The sequence below is a fragment of the Cetorhinus maximus genome, chromosome 2 (genome assembly GCF_964194155.1).
Source record: "Cetorhinus maximus chromosome 2, sCetMax3.hap1.1, whole genome shotgun sequence".
NCBI lineage: Eukaryota > Metazoa > Chordata > Chondrichthyes > Lamniformes > Cetorhinidae > Cetorhinus > Cetorhinus maximus.
The window spans coordinates 10,436,914-10,458,195 of NC_135880.1; the positions used below are offsets into that span (position 1 = coordinate 10,436,914).

General features: G+C 42.3%; 1 protein-coding gene across 2 annotated transcripts in view; it reads left to right on the forward strand.

Moving 5' to 3' along the window:
• Positions 1-21,282, forward strand: part of fam193a (family with sequence similarity 193 member A) — a 241,983-nt gene that overhangs the window by 160,517 nt on the left and 60,184 nt on the right. For both annotated transcript variants that reach the window (XM_078560819.1, XM_078560827.1), the window contains exons 7-8: positions 11,853-11,977; positions 20,285-20,432. In XM_078560819.1, the coding sequence (XP_078416945.1) occupies positions 11,853-11,977; positions 20,285-20,432 (273 nt within the window). The remainder of the gene's footprint in view (positions 1-11,852; positions 11,978-20,284; positions 20,433-21,282) is intronic.

Consider the following 21,282-nt stretch of genomic DNA (forward strand, 5'->3'; position numbering starts at 1 on the left):
AACACCTCGTATTTGTAAGCTTTTCTATTCCAGTGAAAGAGGTTCCAGTTGTTCTTGTCTTTATTCGAAATTAAAACTTATCCTTGGTATCATCTAAGTGAATCTCTTCTGCAGCCTTCATATCCTTCCTAAAGTCGGGCACGCAAAATATTTTAACCACAACCCAGTTGATGATTGGTGCAGGTTCAGCAGTATCTTGTTGCTTTTTGGTTTGTGCCCCAGTTTTCAAAATCTAGGACCTCGTACTTGCAACTTTCTCATTTGCCTTCCAGTGTAAACATGCGAACGAACATATGAATTAGGAGCAGGGGTAGGCCATTCGGCCCCTCAAGCATGCTCTGCCATTCAATAAAATTATGGCTGATCTGATTGTGGCCTCAACTCCACATTCCGCGTACCCCTGATATCCTTTGACACTTGTTAGTCAAGAATCTATCTACCTCTCCCTTAAAAATATTCATTGACCCTGCCCCCATTGCTCTCTGGGGAAGAGAGTTCCAATGATTCACGAGCCTATGAGAGAAAAAATTTCTTCTCCTCTCTGTCTTAGGTTGGAGATCCCTTATTTTTAAACTCTGTCCCCTAGTTCTAGTCTCCCCTACAAGGGGAAGCATTCTTTTGGCATCCACCCTGTCAAGTCCCCTCAGGATCTTATATTCCATTCCCCTTGCGATGAATGACAACATTCCACTTACCTCATTCACAATAGATTCCAGCAATTTCCCTATGACAGTTGGTAAGCTAACTGGCCTGTAGTTTCCTGCTTTCTGTTTCCCTCCTTTCCAGAATAGAGGAGCCACCTTTGCTATTTTCCAATCTGCTGGAACCTTTCCAGAATCGAGGGAATTTTTGAAAATTAAAACCAATGTGTTTACTATCTCAGCAGCCACATCTTTTAAGACACTAGTATGAAATCCATCAGGACCTGGGGGCTTGTCAGCTTTTAGTTCCAATAATTTTCTTAGTACCCTTTCCCTGGTGATTATAATTGCTTTAAGTTCCTCCCTCCCTTTCACCTGCTGATTCATAGTTATTTCTGAGGTGTTATTTGTATCCTCTACGGTGAAGACAGATGCAAATCAGTTCAATTCATCTGCCATTTCATATTTTCCATTATTATGTCCCCATTCTCACTCTCTAAAGGACTAGTGCTCACTTTACTTGACTTCCTTTTTTTACTTACTTTAAAACTTACTATTTTTATATTGCTAGCTATCTTTCTCTCGTACTCTAATTTCTCCTTCCTTATTAATCTTTTAGCCATTCTTTGCTGTTCTTTATATTCTGTCCAGTCTTCTGACCTGCCACTCATCTTTGCAGAATTATACGCTTTTTCTTTCAATTTGATATTATCTTTAATTTCTTTAGTTAGCTACGGATGCTGTGCAGTTCCTTAGAGTCTTTCATTCTCACAGGAAAATATCTTTTCTGAGTATTCTGAAATATCTCCTTAAATGTACATACTAACATACGAAATAGGAGCAGAAGTTGGCTATTCGGCCCCTCGAGCCTGCTCCGCCATTCACTAGGATCATGGCTGATTTATTTGCGTTTCGAATTCCACGTTCCCATCTATCCCCGATAACCTTTGATTCCCTTGCTTAACAATAATCTATCTACCTCTGTCTTAAATATTTTCAATGACCCTGCCTCCACCACCACCTGAGGCAGAGAGTTCCAAAGCCACATAACCCCTCTGAGAGAGAAAAATTCTCCTCATCTCTCCTAAAAGGGCGACCCTTAAAATAGTGGCCCTAGTTCTGGACTCACCCACAAGAGGAAACATCCTTTTGACGTCTACCTTGCCAAGGCCGTTCAGGATCTTGTATAGTTCAATCAAGTCACCCTTCACTCCTCTAAACTCCAGTGAATACAAGCCCAGCCTGCCTAACCCTTCCTCATACGACAACCTGCTCATTTCAGGTATTAATCTAGTAAACCTCCCCTGAACCGCCTCCAACGCATTTACATTCTTCCTTAAATAAGGAGACCAAAACTGCACATAGTACTCGAGATGTGGCCTCACCAATGCCCTGTATAACTGGAGCATAACATCCTTACTTTTCTCGGAATAAAGGATAGCATTCCATTAGCCTTCTTAATTACTTGATGTACCTGCATCCTAACCTTTTGTGACTCATGCACAAGAACACCTAGATCCCTTTGCACATTGGAATTCTACAGTCATTCTCCGTTTAAGTAACATCCTGCTTTTTTATTCTTCCTGCCAAACTGAACAGCTTCACATTTTCCCACATTATACTCCAATGCCTGCCACTGCATCTCTACTGATCTAAGCCTTAACCTGATTTCCCAGTTCACTTTAGCCAGCTCTGTCTTCATGCTCTCACAATTGCCGTTCATTGCACATTACCAGATCTAATATCGCCTGCTCTCTGGTTGGTGCTAAAACATGCTGCTCTAAGCAACTGTCCCAAAAATGCTCTATGAACTCATCATCCAGGCTACCTTTGCTAATCTAATTTGTCCAATCGATATGTAGATTAAAATCACCCATGATTATTGTTATGACACAGCAGTTGTTAAAGGCTGAGTTTAAATTCCAGAGGTTAATTTGAACAACTGTCATAACCTCTTTTTTCATTTGGTATGGTTGAGATGCAGCCCTGAATTCAGTAATAAGACCACCAATCCTCAAGAGGCTTTTTACATAAAACTAAATTAAACATTTATTAATTTAACAAGAAATTAAACACATACACATGTCTACAAATTACTACCATAATAACTTTTAAACAAATCCCAAAATTAAACACTCCCAAGTAAATCTTCACCAAGGCATCAATAACCCATAGACTTTAAACAGACACCAGGCAAAGCACATTTGACCGTACAAATTCAAAATTAGGTTCCTTTCAATTTGGTTCCTTTGCAGACAGTTGTAGGCTTACAGGATGATTAGATGTTAAATGCCTCTGACTCTCACACGCAGACTCCTCTTGGTTTATATCTAACTTTCCTTTTGAATGTAAATTTTCCATTGTATTACTAGGTTTTTAATTTTAACTTCTAACAATAATTCTTTCATTCCACCAATTTTATTAGTAATATAAACACATTGCTTGGTGTCTCCTAGCTAGGTGCAAGATACCTTTGACATGAGCCCCCATTATTTCTTCCTGTATACCCCGTTCTCTAGTATGGCTACTATTAGGGGGCATATAAACCATTCCCACAAGTGACTTCTTAGCTTGACTATTTCTCATCTTTACACAAACTGATTCCACATTTAGATCTCCAGAATTAAGGTAATCTCTCTCTATTGTACCAATGTCATCCTTAATTATCAGAGCTACCCCTCCACCTTTTCCTAGCTTCCTGTCTTTCTAACTATCATGTACCCTTGAACATTTAGGTCCCAGTCTTTGTCGTCCTGCAATCATGTCTTTGTAATGGCTATCAGATTGTACATTTTTATTTCTATTTGTGTTTTCAATTCATCTGTTTTGTTACGAATTTTTAAAAATTTCTTTCACGGGATGTGGGCGTCGCTGGCTAGGCTGGCATCTATTGCCCATCCCTAATCACCCTTGAGAAGGTGGTGGTGAGCTGCCGCCTTAAACCACTGCAGTCCATGTGGTGTAGGTGCACCCACAGTGCTGTTAGGTGGGGGAGTTCCTGGATTTTGACCCAGCGACAGTGAAGGGATGCTAAGTGCATTCAGATAGAGAACCTTTAGTTCTGTCTTTTTATTATTTTTGTAACCTCTAGCCTTACTTGCTGATGCACTTAGGTTTGCATACTCTGCCCCTTCCTGATACTGATCATTTCCCTTATTCCTACTTTGTTCCTCTTGCCTTGCCTTCTCTCTTTAATTTATCACATCTCCCCAACCTTGATCCCTTGCCCCAACTATTTAGTGTGAAGCCCTCTCTACCACCCTAGTTATATGACTCACCAGGACACTTGTTCCAGCACAGTTCAGGTGAAGCCTGTCCCAACAGTACAGTTCCCACTTTCCCCAATAATGGTGCCAGTGCCCCATGAAGCGAAACCCGTTTCTCCCACACCAATCTTTGAGTCAGGCATTTAACTGTCTAATATGATTTACCCTATGCCAGTTTGCTCATGACTCAGGTAATAATCCAGAGATTATTGCTTTGAGGTTCTACTTTTTAATTTGGCACCTAGCTGCTCATACTCCCTATGTAGAGCTTTTTTCCTACTTCTACCTATGTCACTGGTACCTACGTGGACCACGGCCACTGGATCTTCCCCCTTCCACTGCAAGCTCCTCTCCAGCCCAGGCTGAGGCTCCTCCATTTCTGCTTTCTGGGTTCCCATACCTGCCTCACTTGCAGTCAGACCCTCCTGTCTCTGACCACTGACCAAATCAGAAGATTCTATCCTAAGGGGTGTGACTGCCTCCTGGTATAAAGTGTCCAGGTAGCTTTCCCTTTCCCTGATGCATTGTTGTCTGCAGCTCTTCCTGCAACTCAGTGACTGAGCTGAAGCTCCTCAAACCGCAGACGCACACTGCAGACCTGTTTACCTTGGTTCACCCAGGTGTCCAGAATTCCCACATTCTGCAATTCTAACACATCTCTTGCGCTGCCATCTTTATCATATGTTAATTAACTTATTTTGAATTGATTTATAATTCATAAACACTGCAATTCCAAATAACTTTTATTGTTGTTAGTAAAACCTTATAATTGGTAATAGGTTACATGAGCTTTGAAGATGAACGAGCAAAATGTTCACCAACCAACCACTTATCTGTTCTCCTGTGATGTCACGATTTGATTTCTCTCAGAACGTGGCAGCTCTGCTCTGGAGCCACGGATTGGATTGAATAGCTCTTCTAGGTGCTGCTGACTTCCTCCGGGTCCTCTTTTCGTCCGTTTTTCTAGTTGGTGGTTACTGCCTCTGGGTTCTCTTCTAGCGGTGGTTACTGACTCCGGCCTTTTTGCCCAGTCTTCTAGGTGATGGCTATTGCTTCCAGATCCTCATTTCCCTCTGCTCTTCTATGTGTTGCTGACTGCCTTCGTGTCTTCTTTTCACCCGCACATTTATGTATCCAAATCCTTTCTGTTCATAAACATATTGGATGGGTAACAGGAAAACAAAACTGGGATTGCTGTTCATGCTGCAGAGCACTGCGAGTGACCAGCAAAATTGAGTCTGATTAGCAAATTGGGCAGATATGTTGGATGTGAGGTGACACACTTGAGAGAAAGTGCAAGATGTCAGAAACATGAAATGGTGAATGCCGATAGGGGGATGAGGGGAAGATGTGTTTGGTGGTGACATCATGTAGGAGTTGGCGAAAATGGCGGATGATGATCCTTTGAATGCGGAGGCTGATGGGGTGAAAAGTGAGGACGAAGGGGACCCTATCATGGTTCTTGGAGGGAGTGGAAGGTGTGAGGGCAGAGGCGCGGGAGATGGGATAGACACGGTTGAGAGCCCTGTCAACCACAGTGGGTGGGAAACCTCGGTGAAGAAAGAAGCACCATTTTGGAAAATGGCATCACCAGAACAGATGCGACAGAGGCGAAGGAACTGAGAGAATGGGATGGAATCCTTACAGGAAGCAGGATGAGGAGCTGTAGTCGAGGTAGCTGTGGGAGTCGGTGGGCTTGTAATGAATATTGGTGGACAATCTATCACCAGAAACGGAGATGGAGAGGTCAAGAAAGGGAAGGGAAGTGTCGGAGACAAAATTTTTCAATTCTGCTTCCAATTTCCGCCCCTCCATCACCCCGGGGTTGGCATTCCGTAGGGACCGTTCCCTCCAGAACACCCTGGTCCACTCCTCCATCACCCCCAACACCTCATCCCCCACCCACGGCACCTTCCCACGCAATCACAAAAGTTGCAACACCTGCCCCTTTACCTCCTCCCTCCTCACCGTCCAAGGCCCCAAACATTCCTTTCAGGTGAAGCAACACTTCACTTGCGCCTCCTTCAATTTGGTCTACTGCATTCGCTGCTCCCAATTTTGTTTCCTCTACATTGGAGAGACCAAATGCAGACTGGCTCACCGCTTTGCAGAACACCTTCGATCTGTCCGCAAGCATGACCCAGACCTTCCCTGTCGCTTGCCATTTCAACACACCATCCTGTTCTCATGCCCACATGTCCGTCCTTGGCCTGCTACTATGTTCCAGTGAAGCCCAACGCAAATTGGAGGAACAGCACCTCATCTTCTGCACTTTACACCTTCCGGACTTAACATTGAGTTCAACAACTTCAGACCATGAACTGTCTCCTCTATCCTCACCCCTTTTTTAATCCCTTTTTTCAATATTCATTTAAAAAAAATTTTATTTATTATTTTTTTCTTTTTTATCCACTTTTAATTTTTATTTATTTTCATTTTTATTCATTTATTCGTTGTTTTGTCCCCACCTTTTATCCTATTTTCGATCATTTTTTCCACCACCACTGCCCCCTCCCCCCCCACCTCACCCCCACAAGGGCCATCTTTCACTTGTTCATGATATTCTTTTCAGAGTACTTACCCTTGTATTATCGCATTCTGCTTTCTTACCATGACGCCACAATCAACACCACCTTTAGCCCTTACCGCTACCATTAACACTCCCTTTGTCCTTTCATTCATGACATCTTTGTCAATCTCTCCTTTGCCCCCACCTATCACTAGTCTTCTATCCAGCTTCATCTGCTCCACCCGCCTTAAACAGTATAACCTTCTTCACGTTTTTACTTCTCTTTAGCTCTGAAGAAGAGTCATACGGACTCAAAACATTAACTCTGTTTTTCTCTCCACAGATGCTGTTAGACCTGCTGAGTTTTTCCAGCATTTTCTGTTTTTGTCCCAGGGTTTCAATCTTGCCTCCTGAGACTCTGTTCCCCTGGATTTCTGAGTTTGCAGCCAAGCCTCTACTTACTGGTGCAGTTTCAGCCCTTTAATAGCTGGTTCGTTTCACTGGGCTGGCACTGCTCCTGGATTTCATCAAGCTCCAATCTCCCCAGCTAAACCAGGCAATGAATGGCAGCAAGGAGCCAATGACCTTCTGCCACCTTCTCACCACCACACCCCCCTCTCCCCAGGACTTCTTCTGACCCCATCTGTACAGAGCCAGCTAACCGCAATACTTTTGCAGCCTGGAGCCTGCTAACAGCAATACCTTTTCGACATGGCCTTTTCTCCTCCTGCAGAACACTGTGACCCCCAGCGCAAACAGATAAAATGAAACCCGATAACTTATTAAGCTACACCTATCTCCATGATGACATAACCTTCCAGGGCTCACTGAATGCTTTTTAAATTAATTGTAGCTTTAACACCCAAAACAAAACACCTCTAGATTGCATTTCTTTGCAAGCGGTGTAGACACCTTGACTCCAATTCTCCAACTCAGTAAGCCCACCAGTTGTTTTATGGTCTTCCCTTTCTAGCTGTTAACCCCTTAGGCCAACATGGCCCCACCTTTTAAGTGTAATAGACTTCAAGCAGCTTTAGGTGCATTTATCCCATTTTCTACAGTTAACTTTAATCTTCCCAGAACTAAAAATTACCTCGAAAATATTACTATGAACCATGAACTAGGTATTTATAACAGTTTACTGCAACAAGTAACTCACCTCCTGGCTCCCCAAAGCCTGACCACCATCTACAAGGTCAGGAGTGTGATGGAATGCTCTCCACTTGCCTGGGTGAGTACAGCTCCAACAACACTCTTGAGTTCGACACCATCTAGGGCAAAGCAGCATTCTTAATAGGCACTGTAAGCAGTCACTTTTTCCACTGCTGGCACACAGTGGCAGCAGCATGTGCCATTTACAAGATGCATTTTAGCACCTTGCCAAGGCTTCTTTGACAGCACCTTCCAAACCCCCGATCATCTAGAAGTGCATGGGCAGCAGACGCATGGGAACACCACCAACTGCAAGTTTCCTTTTCAAGCCACACACCACCCTGACTTGGAACCAAGTCACGTTCTTCCACTGTTACTGAGTCAAAAACCTGGAACTCCCTCCCTAACAGCATTGTGGGTGTACTTATACCACATAGGCTGCAGCAGTTCAAGAAGTTGGCTCACTGCCGCCACCTTAAGGGAAACTAGGAATGGGCATTAAATGCTGACCCTGCCAGTGACGCTCACATCCCATGAACCAATTAAATAAATAACAGGCTCAAAGTTCCAGCCTTGTTCAGATGTGAGCTTTCGGTTCTATACCAGTCATTGCTGCCTCAGAACTGGGCCTAGTGTCCTGTGAATGTGAACCTTTGCCATCAGCAATATCCTGATACCTGCACATTTAAGTAATCTTACTATTTCTATGCTTTTTTTAATTCATTCACGGGACCTGGGCTTGGCTGGCTGGGCCAGCACTTATTGCCCATCCCTAGTTGCCCTTCAGAGGGTGATGGTGAGCTGCCGCCTTGAACCGCTGCAGTCCATGTAGTGTAGGTACACCCACAGTGCTGATAGGGAGTTCCAGGATCAGCGACAGTGATGGAACAGCGATATATTTCCAAGTCAGGATGGTGAGTGACTTGGAGGGGAACTTCCAGGTGGTGGTGTTCCCATGTAGCATCTGGAATAATCCAGAAATTACCGCTCTTGAAATCCTGTTCTATATGCTTTACTGTCTAGAATTCGCTTTGCAGGACCTCATTGCACTCATTGTATTATTTCGTGTGCTTTGTCTCTGGCTGCTTTCCCAAGCCTCTTTCCTCCTTTTCCTTGGCACCTGTTGAGCAACTTTCTTTCACTAATAAAAGCAGAAATTGCTGGAAAAGCTCAACAGGTCTGGCAGCATCTGTGGAGAGAGAAACAGAGTTAACATTTCGAGTCCAATGTGACACTTCTTTGGAACTAAAGAGAGGTAGAAATGTAAAAGCAAAATACTGCGGATGCTGGAAATCTGAATCAAAAACAAAAATAGCTGGAAAAACTCAGCAGGTCTGACAGCATCTGCGGAGAGGAGCACAGTTAATGTTTTGAGTCCGTATGACTCTTCATCAGAAGGGTGATGAAGAGTCATATAGACTCAACGTTAACTGTGTTCCTCTCCGCAGATGCTGTCAGAGGTAGAAATGTGATGGATTTTATGCTGTTGAGAAAGGGGGAGGGGCAGATGGAGCAAAAGAGAAGGTTGGATAGATTAGAGGGCAGGGGTGATTAAATGGCAAAAGATGTCTTGGAATGAAAGGCAAAGGCAGTGGTAATGATAATACCGTATACAGAAAGTATTGCATCTTTCAGTAACCTTAACTGCAGCTGAAAAAATTTTTGTTTGTTTATGGAATCCTCGACTACTGCTGCAATTGTGCATGGTATTTGGTTGCCATTCCCATGCTCCCACAAGCTACCTACCACAGTTACTAGTGACTCCTTCCTACCCTGGTAGATGGTCACCTGTTTCTCTTCCTTATTAACTGATTCTGCCTGTGAGGTGACCGCATAGCAGGATCACTTTTGATTGTAATGAAGTACCCAGACACCCCGCTCAATCCCAGAAACAGTGAGCCGAAAATGAAGAAATTGAGGCAATTCTGCACCGGGCACTCAACATCCTGGAACCCCGGCATGGCTTACTTCAGTCCCCACCCCCACCCAACCAACCTGAAGAGTTTTCTTCAAAGATTGGTGAAAACAAATGCACCAACATAGTGATTTAGTCTTGGAAATAAAGTTTTGGGCCAGCTTCAATTCAAAGATAAATTCATGCTGAGGCTAAACTCCACAATGTACTGACTTTTTGTATACCTGGTTTCTTGCTGCTCAAAATTATTACTCCTAGGTAGTCCCTTGGAATCGAGGATGACTTGCTTCCATTCTGGTCTGATGGGTTCAGAGGTGGCTCTTAAGTCCAGTGTCCGACCTGCAGAGCCTTCCGTGTGGGGTCAGGTGGCACTTGACGGGTCAGGTCGATGAGATGTTTCGAGGTTTGTGCGCTCCCTCCGAAGCCTTGACTTTGCCTCAGCAAACTCCCGCCAAAAGTGTCTTGGTTTGTTTGGTGCCTTCCCTAATGAATCTTTCTATATTTTGGTTGGTTGCAAGTCAATGTCTACCAAGACTCGTCCGGTATGTTAGGCCTCCTCAGGGATGCTTTGAGGACATTGCTAAAGCATTTGTTGCCCCCCTGGGAGTCTCATGCCATGACCAAGTTCCAAGTAGAAGAGTTGCTTCGGGAGTCTGATGTCAGGCTCAAAACTATTGCCCCACTGACAAACTCAAACTTATATCTTCAGCTCTTAGTTCAACTGCCACAGGAGAAACCAGCAGAGAGCCAGCAACAGTAGCAGTTATTTCATTAATGAGCTGGTTACTGGCTGAAATTAGCTTATAGTGAGCTAGCTACACCTCAAAAGTACTCCATTGGCTATAAAGCACTTTGGGACTTCTTGAGGTTGTGAAAGATGCTATATAAATACAAGCCTGTCTTTTCTTTTGCCAAACAAACTCAGTAAACTGTTTCTAATATTTTAACTGAAAAGACTATAGTAAGTTACTAAAAATTCAGTACATAGAGTGACGCCAGGGCTTAGTCAAATTATGAGGAGAGGCTGCTTAAGGTTTGGCTCATGTTCTCTTGAATGTGGGAAATTGTAAGATGAAATGATCAAGGTGATAAATATATTAAAATGATTCAATAAAATAGATCTTAGAAGGAGGTCATTTGGCCCATTGTGTCTATGCTGGCTCTCTACAAGAGCAATTCACCTAGTGCCCTGTCCTGCCTTTTCCCCATAGCCCTGCAAATTTTTCCCCTCGAGTTAGTGCTCCAATTCTCTTCTGAAAGCCACGATTGAACCTGCCTCTACCACACTCAGGCAGTGCATTCCAGATCCTAGCCACTCACTGCGTAAAAAAAGTTATTCCTCATCTTGCCATTGCTTCTTTTGCCAATCACCTTAAATCTGTGCCCTCTGATTCTTGGATCCTTCCACCAATGGGAACAGCCTCTTCCTATCTGCTGCCTTCATGATTTTGAATACCTCTATCAAATCTTCCCTCTCAATTTTCTTCAAGGAGAACAACCACAAGGTCTCCTATATATCTGTAACTGAAGTTTCTGATCACTGGGACCATTCTCATGAATCTTTTCCGCACTGTTTCTGATGCCTTTCTAAAGTGTGGTGCTGATACAGAGCAACTGTTGCCTCTGTAGGGAAAATAGTATCAAAATTCGAGCTAGACCAGTATGGAGGGAAATAAGGAAACATTTTTTTCAGGATAGTGGAAACCTGGAACACTCATTCCCAAAAGTCTCTGGATGTTAGGACAATTAAAACTGACATTCTTTTTATTAGGTAAGGGTATATAGGGATAGGGAGCTACGGTGAGAAAATGGGAGAGGTACAGATCAGCCATGATCTGGACAACCTCTTTTTGTTATGGCTTGTCCTAATTTTGAAGTTAAATTCTATACTTTTTGCTATTCAAGACTGGAATTTTCCAGAGATCAAGTCACAACTAGGTAAGTTGTACAGTAGAGCTACATCATGGTTGAAATATACACATATACCTTAGCGGAGCTCCCAATACTCGCACCAATTCAGTTTCGAAGAAGAGTCATATTGGACTAGGAACGTTAAATCTGTTTCTCTCTCCACAGTTGCTGTCAGACTGGCTGAGTTTTTCCAGCACTTTCTGTTTTTATCTCTGTTTCCAGAATGTGCCCACACTATGGTTTCTCTGAATGAGATTGCTAAATTAGGGGCATTTTTTTTTTAATGCAAACCTGTGGTTACTGGAATTGAATCTGTCGAACCCTTCCAGCCCGTGGATTTTAAATAGAGCTGGATTTGAACCTGGCTTCAGTAATTTCTGCACCATCACATCTGTCGCATGCTGAAAACCTGTTCCAATTGTACAGACAATAAATGTCTTCCTTGATTTCTCTTACAGGAAAGTGAACATTTGAAGAAATTCCAGGTGACGTGGGAACTTCATAACAAACACCTTTTTGAAAACTTGGTGTTCTCTGAGCCACTTCTGCAGAGTAGCTTACCATCACTAGTAGCACAGCTCCGGTAAGCTCCTCTATAACTAGAATGCTTTGGGTTTTATGCTTTGTTAGACAAAAACTATAAGGGAAACATATAACTTCGAGTTTTGTGTTCTGCAACATTGCTGAAGTGAGAAGTGCTTTTTTTGGCACCCAGTCTCCTTGCTAGCCATTATTGGATTGTATGGAATGTAAAGCATCTGGTTAACTAACCTCTTGAGGATTTTGTCTGCTGCTCTGATACTAGCCTCGCTTGTGGCCCCTTAGACCAAGCTGGTTATGTATGGAGTAATTATTGTGCAACGTTATGGGAGTTTTGTGCAGTTGTATATGAATTAAGAGCAGGAGTAGGCCATTCTGCCGCTTGAGCCTGCTCCGCCATTCGATAGGACTCATGGACTCATAGACGTCTACAGCACATATGGAGGCTATTCGGCCCATCGTGTCCGCACCGGTCAAAAAAATCTGACTATGCTAATCCCATTTTCCAGCGCATGGCCCTGGAGGCTATGGCAATGCAAGTGAATACCTAAATACTTCTTAAATGTTATGAGAGTTTCTAACTCAACCACCCTTTCAGAAAGTGAGTGCCAGACTCCCAGCAGCTCCTGGGTGAAAAAATTTCTCCTCAACTCCCCTCTTAGCCTTCTACCTCTTATCTTAAATCTATGCTCCCTGGTTATTGACCCCTCTACTAATGGAAAAAGTGCCTTCCTATCCAACCTATCTATGCTCCTCAAAATCTTATACACCACTATCAGGTCCCCTCTCAACCTTCGTTGCTCCAAGGCACCCCATTGGTTATATCTTGGCAACCTGAAAATGACCTATTTTATCCCTCCGCTCTTCTTCCTGTTAGTAGCCAATCCTCTATCCATGCTGGTATGTCACCCCCAACACCATGAGCTCTTAATTGCATAGTAACCTTTGATATGGCACCTTATCAAATGCCTTTTGGAAATCCAAGTACAACACATCTGCAGATTATCCATGTTGCTTCCTCAAAGAATTCTAATAAGTTAAAGACAATATCCCTTTCACAAAACCATGTTGACTCTGACTGATTGCATAAAGATTTTCTAAGTGCCCTACTATAACCACCTCCATAGGGATTTTCCCTATGATAGATGTTAGGTTAACTGGCCTCTAGTTTCCTGCTTTCTGTCTTTTTTTTTCTCCTTTTTATTCTTTACTTTTTTCATGGCATCTGACTGTTGCCCATCCATGATTGCACTTGAACTCAGTGGCTTGCTAGGCAATTTCAGAGGGCATTTAAAAGTCAACCACATTGCTGTGGGCCTGGAGTCACATGTAGGCCAGACTGGGTAAGGACGGCAAATTTACATCCCTGAGGGGATTTAATGAACCAGATGGGTTTTTACAACAACCGATAATGGTTGTCATGGTCACTTACAGTTCAAGATTTTATTAATTGAATTTAAATTCCATCAGCTTTCGTGGTGGGATTTTAACCCATGTCGGACACGATATCTGTTCAATGCATCCACCATTTCCTTATTTCCCATTATTAATTCCCCAGACACACACTAGAGGACCCATGCTCACTTTATTTCTTTCCTTTTTAAATACCTGTTGAAACTTGCTATTGGTTTCATATTTCTAGCTGGCTTTCTCTCTCACTCTAATTTCTCTCTCATTTTTTGCCACTCTTTGCTGTTTTTTTTATTCTGGCCAATCTACTGACTTGCCATTAATCTTCACGGAATTGTATGCTTCTTTCAATTTAACACTATCTTTAACTTCCTTAGTTAGCAATGAATGATACATTCTTCCCCTAGAGTCTTTCTTTCTCACTGGAATGTATCTTTGTTGAGTGTTATGAAATATCTCACTTGTCTGCCACTGCATCTCTACTGACCTCCCCTCAACCTAATTTCCCAGTTCGCTTTAGCCAGCTCTGTCTTCATAACCTTGTAATTGCCTTTATTTAAATTTAAACACTAGTCTTAGACCTACTCTTCCCTCCCTCAAACTGAATGTGAAATACAATCATATTAAGTTCACAGCTATCTAGGTGCTCCTTGACTATGAGGTCATTAATTAATCCTGTGTCATTGCACTTTACCAGGTCTGGAATAGCCTGCTCTCTGGTTGGCTCTAGAATGTGTTGCTCTAAGAAATTGTCCCAACATACTCAATGAACTCATCTTCCAGGCTACCTTTGCCAATCTGGCCCAATCTAAATATAAATTAAAATCGCCCATGATTATTGCCTTACCTTTCTCACAAGCCGCCATTATTTCTCCCAGTATACCTCACCCTACAATGTTGTTATTTTTAGGGGACCAATAAACTACTCCCACAAGTGACTTCTTATCTTTGCTATTTTTTATCTCTGCCCTACCTTATTTCAGTTGACCAGCATCCACTCTGAATTGAGTTGTAGCTCCCCTCCTTAAACATCACACCCCGATGGCCAACAGAACATATTTCTGGGATTTGAGCACATAACCTAGGCTGCACTTCAGTGCAGGACTGAGGGAGTGCTGCACTGCTAGAGCTACCTTCTTTCAAGTTAAATGTTAAACATGCAGGTGCAAGATTAGCAGTACTGAAAGTTGGTAAGTCACCTGGTCCAGATGGGATGCATTCTAGAGTTCAACGACTCTGTTACCTATCAAACCCTTGCCCATCTTTCCCAGAACGCCATGTTTTAATCCCTCCAATCAACGTTTTTTCCTGTCATAGTGCCAAAAAGGCACTTATCAAAATCACAAAGACATCTTGTATAAATGTAACAAAGACAAACTATCACGTCTTGTCCTTTTTGACCTGCCTGTAGCCTTGACACAGTTGACCACACCATCCTCCACCAGTACTTCATTATGGTCCAATTGGGTGGGACTGCACTCACCTGGTTCCATTCTTATCTTTACGAGCATAGCCAGAAAATCGCCTGAAATGGCTTCTCTTCTGACTCCTGCATCATTACTTCTGGTGTCCCCCAAGGATATACCCTTGGCCACCACCGCCTCATCTACATGCTTTCCCTCAGCCACATCATCTGACAACACATCAGTTTCCACGTGTACATTGACTACACTCAGTTCTATTTCAGCACAATCTCTCTCGACCTCTCAATTGTCAGGCTGCTTGTCCAACATTCTGGACTGGGTGAGTAGAAATTTCCTGCAACTAAATATTGGGAAAACTGAAGCCTTTGTCTTAAGTCCCCCCTACCAACTCCGTTCCCTAGACACCAACGACATCCCTCTTGAGGGTGAACAAGACTGTTCACAATCTTGGTGTCATATTTTACACTGAGATGAGTTTATAGACTTGACTATTCCAACACACTCCTAGCTAGCCCCACCATATTCTACCCTTCATAATCTTGTGGTCGTTCAAAACTCTGCTGCCTGCAGCCTAACACTCTCTCAAAGTTCTGTTCATCCATCACCCCTGCCCTCACTGACCTACATTGGTTCCCAGTTAAACAATACCTTGGTTTTAAAAATTCTCATCCATGTTTTCAAATCACCGCATGGCCTTACCCCTCATTATCTCTCTAATCTTATCCAGTTCAATAATCCTCTGAGATATCTGTGCCTTGTAGATTGTGGGCAGGCTTTCGGGACTTAATGTCAAATTTTTTGTTTTGCACTGCATCTATGAAGTGCCTTGGGACTACATTAAAGATAGAGAAAAGCGCAAGTTATGTGAAGTGATGCACTTTGGGAGGACTAATGTGGAAAGGCAGTATATTATAAATGACAGAATTTTGAAAAGTGTAGATTAGCAGTGATGGTGTCAATATACAGATCCTTCGAGATGGCAGGGCAAGTTGGTAAAGGTGGTTAAAAATGTATGTAGGTTACTTGGATGTGTAAATGGAGGAATAGAATATAAAAGCCAATGGATCATGCTAAACTTATAATTCATTGGTTGGACCTCAGATGGAGTATTGTGAACAATTATGGGCACCACATTTGAGGAAAGTTGTAAAGGCCTTAGGATGCAGATGATGTTACCAAGGATGAAGGACTTCAGTTTTAAGGAGAGGTTCTCCTTGAAACTGAGACAGTTAAGGGGTAACCTAAATGAGCTTTTCAAGGTGCTGGAAGGCTTTAATAGAGAACAACTACTTCCTCTGGCTAGGTGGTCAATAACTAGAGGTCAGATTGCAAGTCATCAGTAAAGGATCTAGAGGGAGATTCGTACAAAATTTTCCACTCAGAGTAGGCAGGATCTGGAACCTTCTGCCTGAAAAGGTTGGCAAAGCTAACTCTAAAATTTTAAAAGGGAGTTGAGCAAGTGTTTGAGGATGAGGAACTTACAGAATTGTGAACAAGAAGTCCTTTCAAAGAGGCAACATGGACTTCAGTGTTATAATTTTTTCTGAAGCTGAGACCTTGTCTGCCCCCTCCGGTGGATGTAAAAGATCCTATGGCACTCTTTAGAAGAGGAGCAGGATAGTACTCCCTGTGTCCCAGCCAATATTTATTCTCAACCAGTAAGTTTAGAAGAAAAGATTCTCTGGTCATCATTGCATTGGTGTTTGTGAGACCTTGTGTGCAAATTGGTTCTCTCATTACCTCCATCACAATAGTGACTATACTTCAAATGAACTTCGTTCATTGGCTGTAAAGCACTTTAGGTCATGTTAAGATTGGGAAAGTTGCTGTGGAAATGCATCTCTTTTATTTTGTTCCAACATGCTTGGCCAGATTACTATCTGGGTCGCAAATGCCAACCCATTGTCCTATCCAGTGCCACAGTTTAAAGAGCAGTGATGTAGGATTCAAATTCCTGTAAACACGAAGAGTGATAATGTCCCAAAGAAGTACTGACTGCCGAGATATGGATATCTCTGCTAGCATTTGCTTAAAAGGAGATGGGAGAAGGAATTTGGTGTAGAGACCCAGCAGGTGGTTTGGTTGGGGCAAGTAGGGAGGAAAACAATTGTGAAATAAATGTGCTTGGATTCTTGAAGCGAGGTAAGTCAAATGACCTTTTCTAGCTCTAGATTTAATTCATCTCGACTGTTGAACCAGTGCAGACCATTGAAATAATGTAAGCGGGTTTAAGAAATGATTGGCTAGATTTCTGGAGAGAGGGGGATTGAGAAAATGATTGAGTGGGAATTTGTTGTATTTAAAAAGTGACAGCTTATTGAGGTCCAGTGGGCATTTCCTGATCCAAAAAGAATTCTTAGATTTCAAAATAGCAAAAAAATTCTGCAGTTAATTTTTGGGGTTGGACAAAAGCATCATCAATATAATTTGTTGTACTGTGACCGTTACTCCCAACCCAAAAAAAACCTCAGCATGAGTTTTTTTCCAAATTTGTAACCACAATGCTCCAATGAATGTCTTTTCTCCAAGTACAGTGTCTGTATTAGGGTCAATGTTGGTGCAAGTTTTATTTTTTCTGCATTACTTGGAATTTTGAATGCAAGCCATGCCTTGTTGTGCTATGGTTATTGTCCTGTTATTGGTTGTGGTCGGTACCTGATTGGTTTCTCTAACACACTATTTGTCCTGCATTGTACACTTCTGCAGCGGGTGGTTCCAGGGGAAATAGGAATGACCCTTATAACTACAAAAGCAACCAGTGAAAGATACTATAGAGCCAACCAGGTTAACTTTACACTCCACTTACTCTATGTCAATGTTAACAGAATGCTGCTTATCAAGCTAGAATACACATGCATGCACACAAATTCAGAGCAGTACTGAGGAAGCGCTGCACTGTCGTTTTTCAGATAAGGTGCCTGCCCCCTCAGGTGGATGTGAAGGATCTCGTGGCCTTATTTTGAAGAGCAAGAGTTCTCCCTGGTCTCTTAGCCAACATTTATCCCTGAACCAGCAACTTAAAAACAGGTCATCTGGTTATTATCACATTGCTGATTGTGAGAACTTGCGATTTGTAATTTGGATGCCATGTTTCCTACTTTACAACAAAAGTCACACTTGAGAAAGTTCTTCATTGGCTGTAAAAGGTTTTGGGGCATCCTTAGATTTTGGAAGGCCAGTCAAGTGTAAATCTACAGAACTTAGGTCAAGAACAATGCATGAGCCAGACCATACTATAGTGCAGAATGCTCGAATGCCAACACTCATTTTTGCCCATGGGAATATTACATGAATTAGCTTTGGAGTTTTGATGAATTAATTAATTATTGATGTTGGTTCGTTGTCACCATAACCTTAGTGGGGCCAACAAACCTCCCTCGTCCACGTCTCAATATTATGCACCTATCTAATTTTTCTTCTTCCTCTTCCATTTTTACCTTCAATATCTCCTTCAGGCATTGCCAGAACAAAGCTTTCGGGTCTTTGTTTCCAATGCCTGTGCTTGGCTATCTTTCTCTAACTGTACTTAGCAACCCCTTTGATTCCTGAACTTCTACTCTTCATCTAACCCACTCATTTTTCCTTCTGTCCATCCAGCTGATTATGAGCATTCTCTGCCATACCCACATTTCAAAAGCTGTTATCCTCCTCTCATTATCTTCAGAGTCCAACTCTCATATCCATAGAGTGCAACCCTCCACACTGGAGACTGTACTAGAATTTTTTTCCGCTTCATGCTGATGCTTTTCAGACACTACCTAAGACACTGGCCACACTTCTTGCCAGAATTATTGACATACATTTATAAATTGACTGGCAAGAAGCATCATGAGTGAGCTGCTTTCTTCAACTTGTGCTATGTTCTTGGTTTTCATCTGCCAGAAAATTGAGAATGTGGAGATTTGTCATTCACAAACCGTTTGGCTCTATGAAGGATTTAATTAAAACCAGAGTTTGAAGATGATGGACCAAAGGGTGTCTTTCCTGCTGTAAAACTCTACTAATTAACCCTGTATTCTGATCTCAGCCTCATAGGGCAGGAGTTTTACAGCTGGTCTGATGGATTAGGGAGGTGGGTTCCTTCAGCTAACCTCTACTCAGTGATGTGCATTGGAAATCTGATCACATGTTAACACTAAGTGAAAATAGGATTAATGCTATGCCCCCTGTGGTCAAATAACTTGCCAATATTTGAACAATAGCTTAGATGCTCGATAGACAAATGGCGATGAAGTCGAATTACCAATAAAGCTGCACCCCAGCAAGAGGCTACAGCCTTCAAAAGTACCTGGATGAGCACTTGGCACGTCATAACATTCAAGGCTAAGGGCCAAGTGCTGGTAAATGGGATTAGATAGGTAGGTCAGGTGTTTCTCACGTGTCTGTGCAGACTCGATGGGCCGAAGGGCCTCTTCTGCGATGTGATTCTGTGATACTGTGAAAAGAGGAAGGGACGGTTGAGAGCTGAAATGAAAAACAAATGCTTAAACAATGGGCATAAATTGAGCATTTGGATATGTTGGTGCCTCTATTAGCCCTTACAATTGTAAATACATGTGGTAGTAAGACGGTATGTTCCACAGTGGTCAACTGTGTTTAGCATCACTTGGTGTGGCTCAGGAGCGCCATGAATGCATGTATTCTAGTCATAAGTACTCATTGTGATCTCAGTCAAGAATCCAATTCCAACAAAATCTGGTGAACTGTGCTTCCTGTAAAACTGCAAAGTTAGCCACCCCCTAGGAGTCGGAATTACCAGCGTATTGGGGATTTTATACTGAATGGTGTTATCAAGGGTTTACACAATATCAGAACAAAGTTAATGCACTGACGTTTCACCCCTCTCCCTGGATCATGATGTAGAGGCGCTGGGTATTTTGCTAAAAGATTGCACCTTTGAGTTGAAGACTTTTCTGATTTATAAAAACACAATTTAAGGAATCTTTATTTCTGTACCTTAATCATTGATTAGATGATTGCATCCTCCTTGTCGCTTACAGAAATATAAGAGAGATGGTGACCTGTCGTTTGGTGTAATCCTGCAAACAGAATTCAGGCATTAGTTCTTCCCTTTTAGCTTGCATCGTATTTGTGAACAAAAGCATTGCCTGTTTATAACTGTTTACCTCATTCTCATCCTTCATAGAGCCTTAGAGTGCAAAAGGAAACCATTGAGCCTATCAAGCTTATACCTGCTCCTTGAAAGAGCTGTCCAATTCGCCTCATTCGCCTGCTCCTTCCCTGTTGCCCAAAAATTTCTTTTAATTTTAAATTTTTTTCTGTTCAAGTGAATGCTTTCCTCTAACTGCTGTATAATGCAGTAATTTTCCTGAAATTGCTTACTCAAGGTTTTCCCTCTGTTATTTTTATTCTCTCACACGGTAATTAAAATTACCAGTAGTTGGGGAAGGCGGTGCATTTGATTGCACCATGTGGTGGAACAATGGGCCACACAGCCTATATTCTCATTTGTTTATCTTAAATATTAGTATTGATGCTGATTGATTTTTTTTAAGGTTGGGTACGGCATCCCATGACTCATACAGTGAGGATATGTATAGTACGTTACTACAACGGTACCTACAGATGGACCAGGAGATGAGTAGAGTTGCTGCAGAGTGGCTGGAGTGTCAAAAGCGAATAGATGACTACGTGGATGAACAGGTGAGGCATTCTTTTATTAAAATCCCTTTGCAACTTCAAGTTTACATCTTCAATATTGCCAAAATGTTTCTGTCCTAAAAATGCGCACGCATTGTCATGTACGTTAAGATGATTTATTGATGGAAGTTTTAGACTGCAATTTGTTTTCCAGAAAGTATTTGAAAAAGTGCTGACTGACTAGTTTGACTATCAGACCAAGGAACTTACTACTTTCACAGTGAGGATTGACTGATTTGGCTTGTCCAATTTTTGCTGCAGCTGCCACAGCTGTTTCTTATGACTTCATTTTTAAATGAGCCATTTCAAAGCACAAAGTAACACTGCAGCCAGCAACAAACGTACAGCCCATTTGCCATCAGCTAGGGTTTGTGATGCAAACTGCCCAAAATCCTTTAACTTTTTGAACTGCACTTAGCTGTATTCCAGTCTAGATGGGAAAATGGTGTTGGGAGGAAGTGCAAGTGGGGGAGCACTTTGTCGCACTGCCTTCTCAAAATTAGCCATCCAATAAAAAAGAATTAATATAATTGCAAGAATTAGGATGCATCAGAGGTTCTTCACATCTGTTTCAGCTGAGATCAGTTCAGACCAGGGATCTGTACAGTATTGTCACTTCATGCCTCAACTAACTAAACCAATTAGGAAGTAACATCTGTTATTGTAAAGACTGGAATGTTAGCAGATAACTTAAATCGGACCTTTAAAATAATAAAATGTCCAAGGCACTACAGAAGAGCATTTTAAAACAAAGAATGACTCTGACCTGCATAAGGAGATATTTGGTCAGACGTCCAAAAGCTTGGTCAAAGAGGTGAATTTTAAGGAACCTCCTAATGGGAGGAAAGCGAGA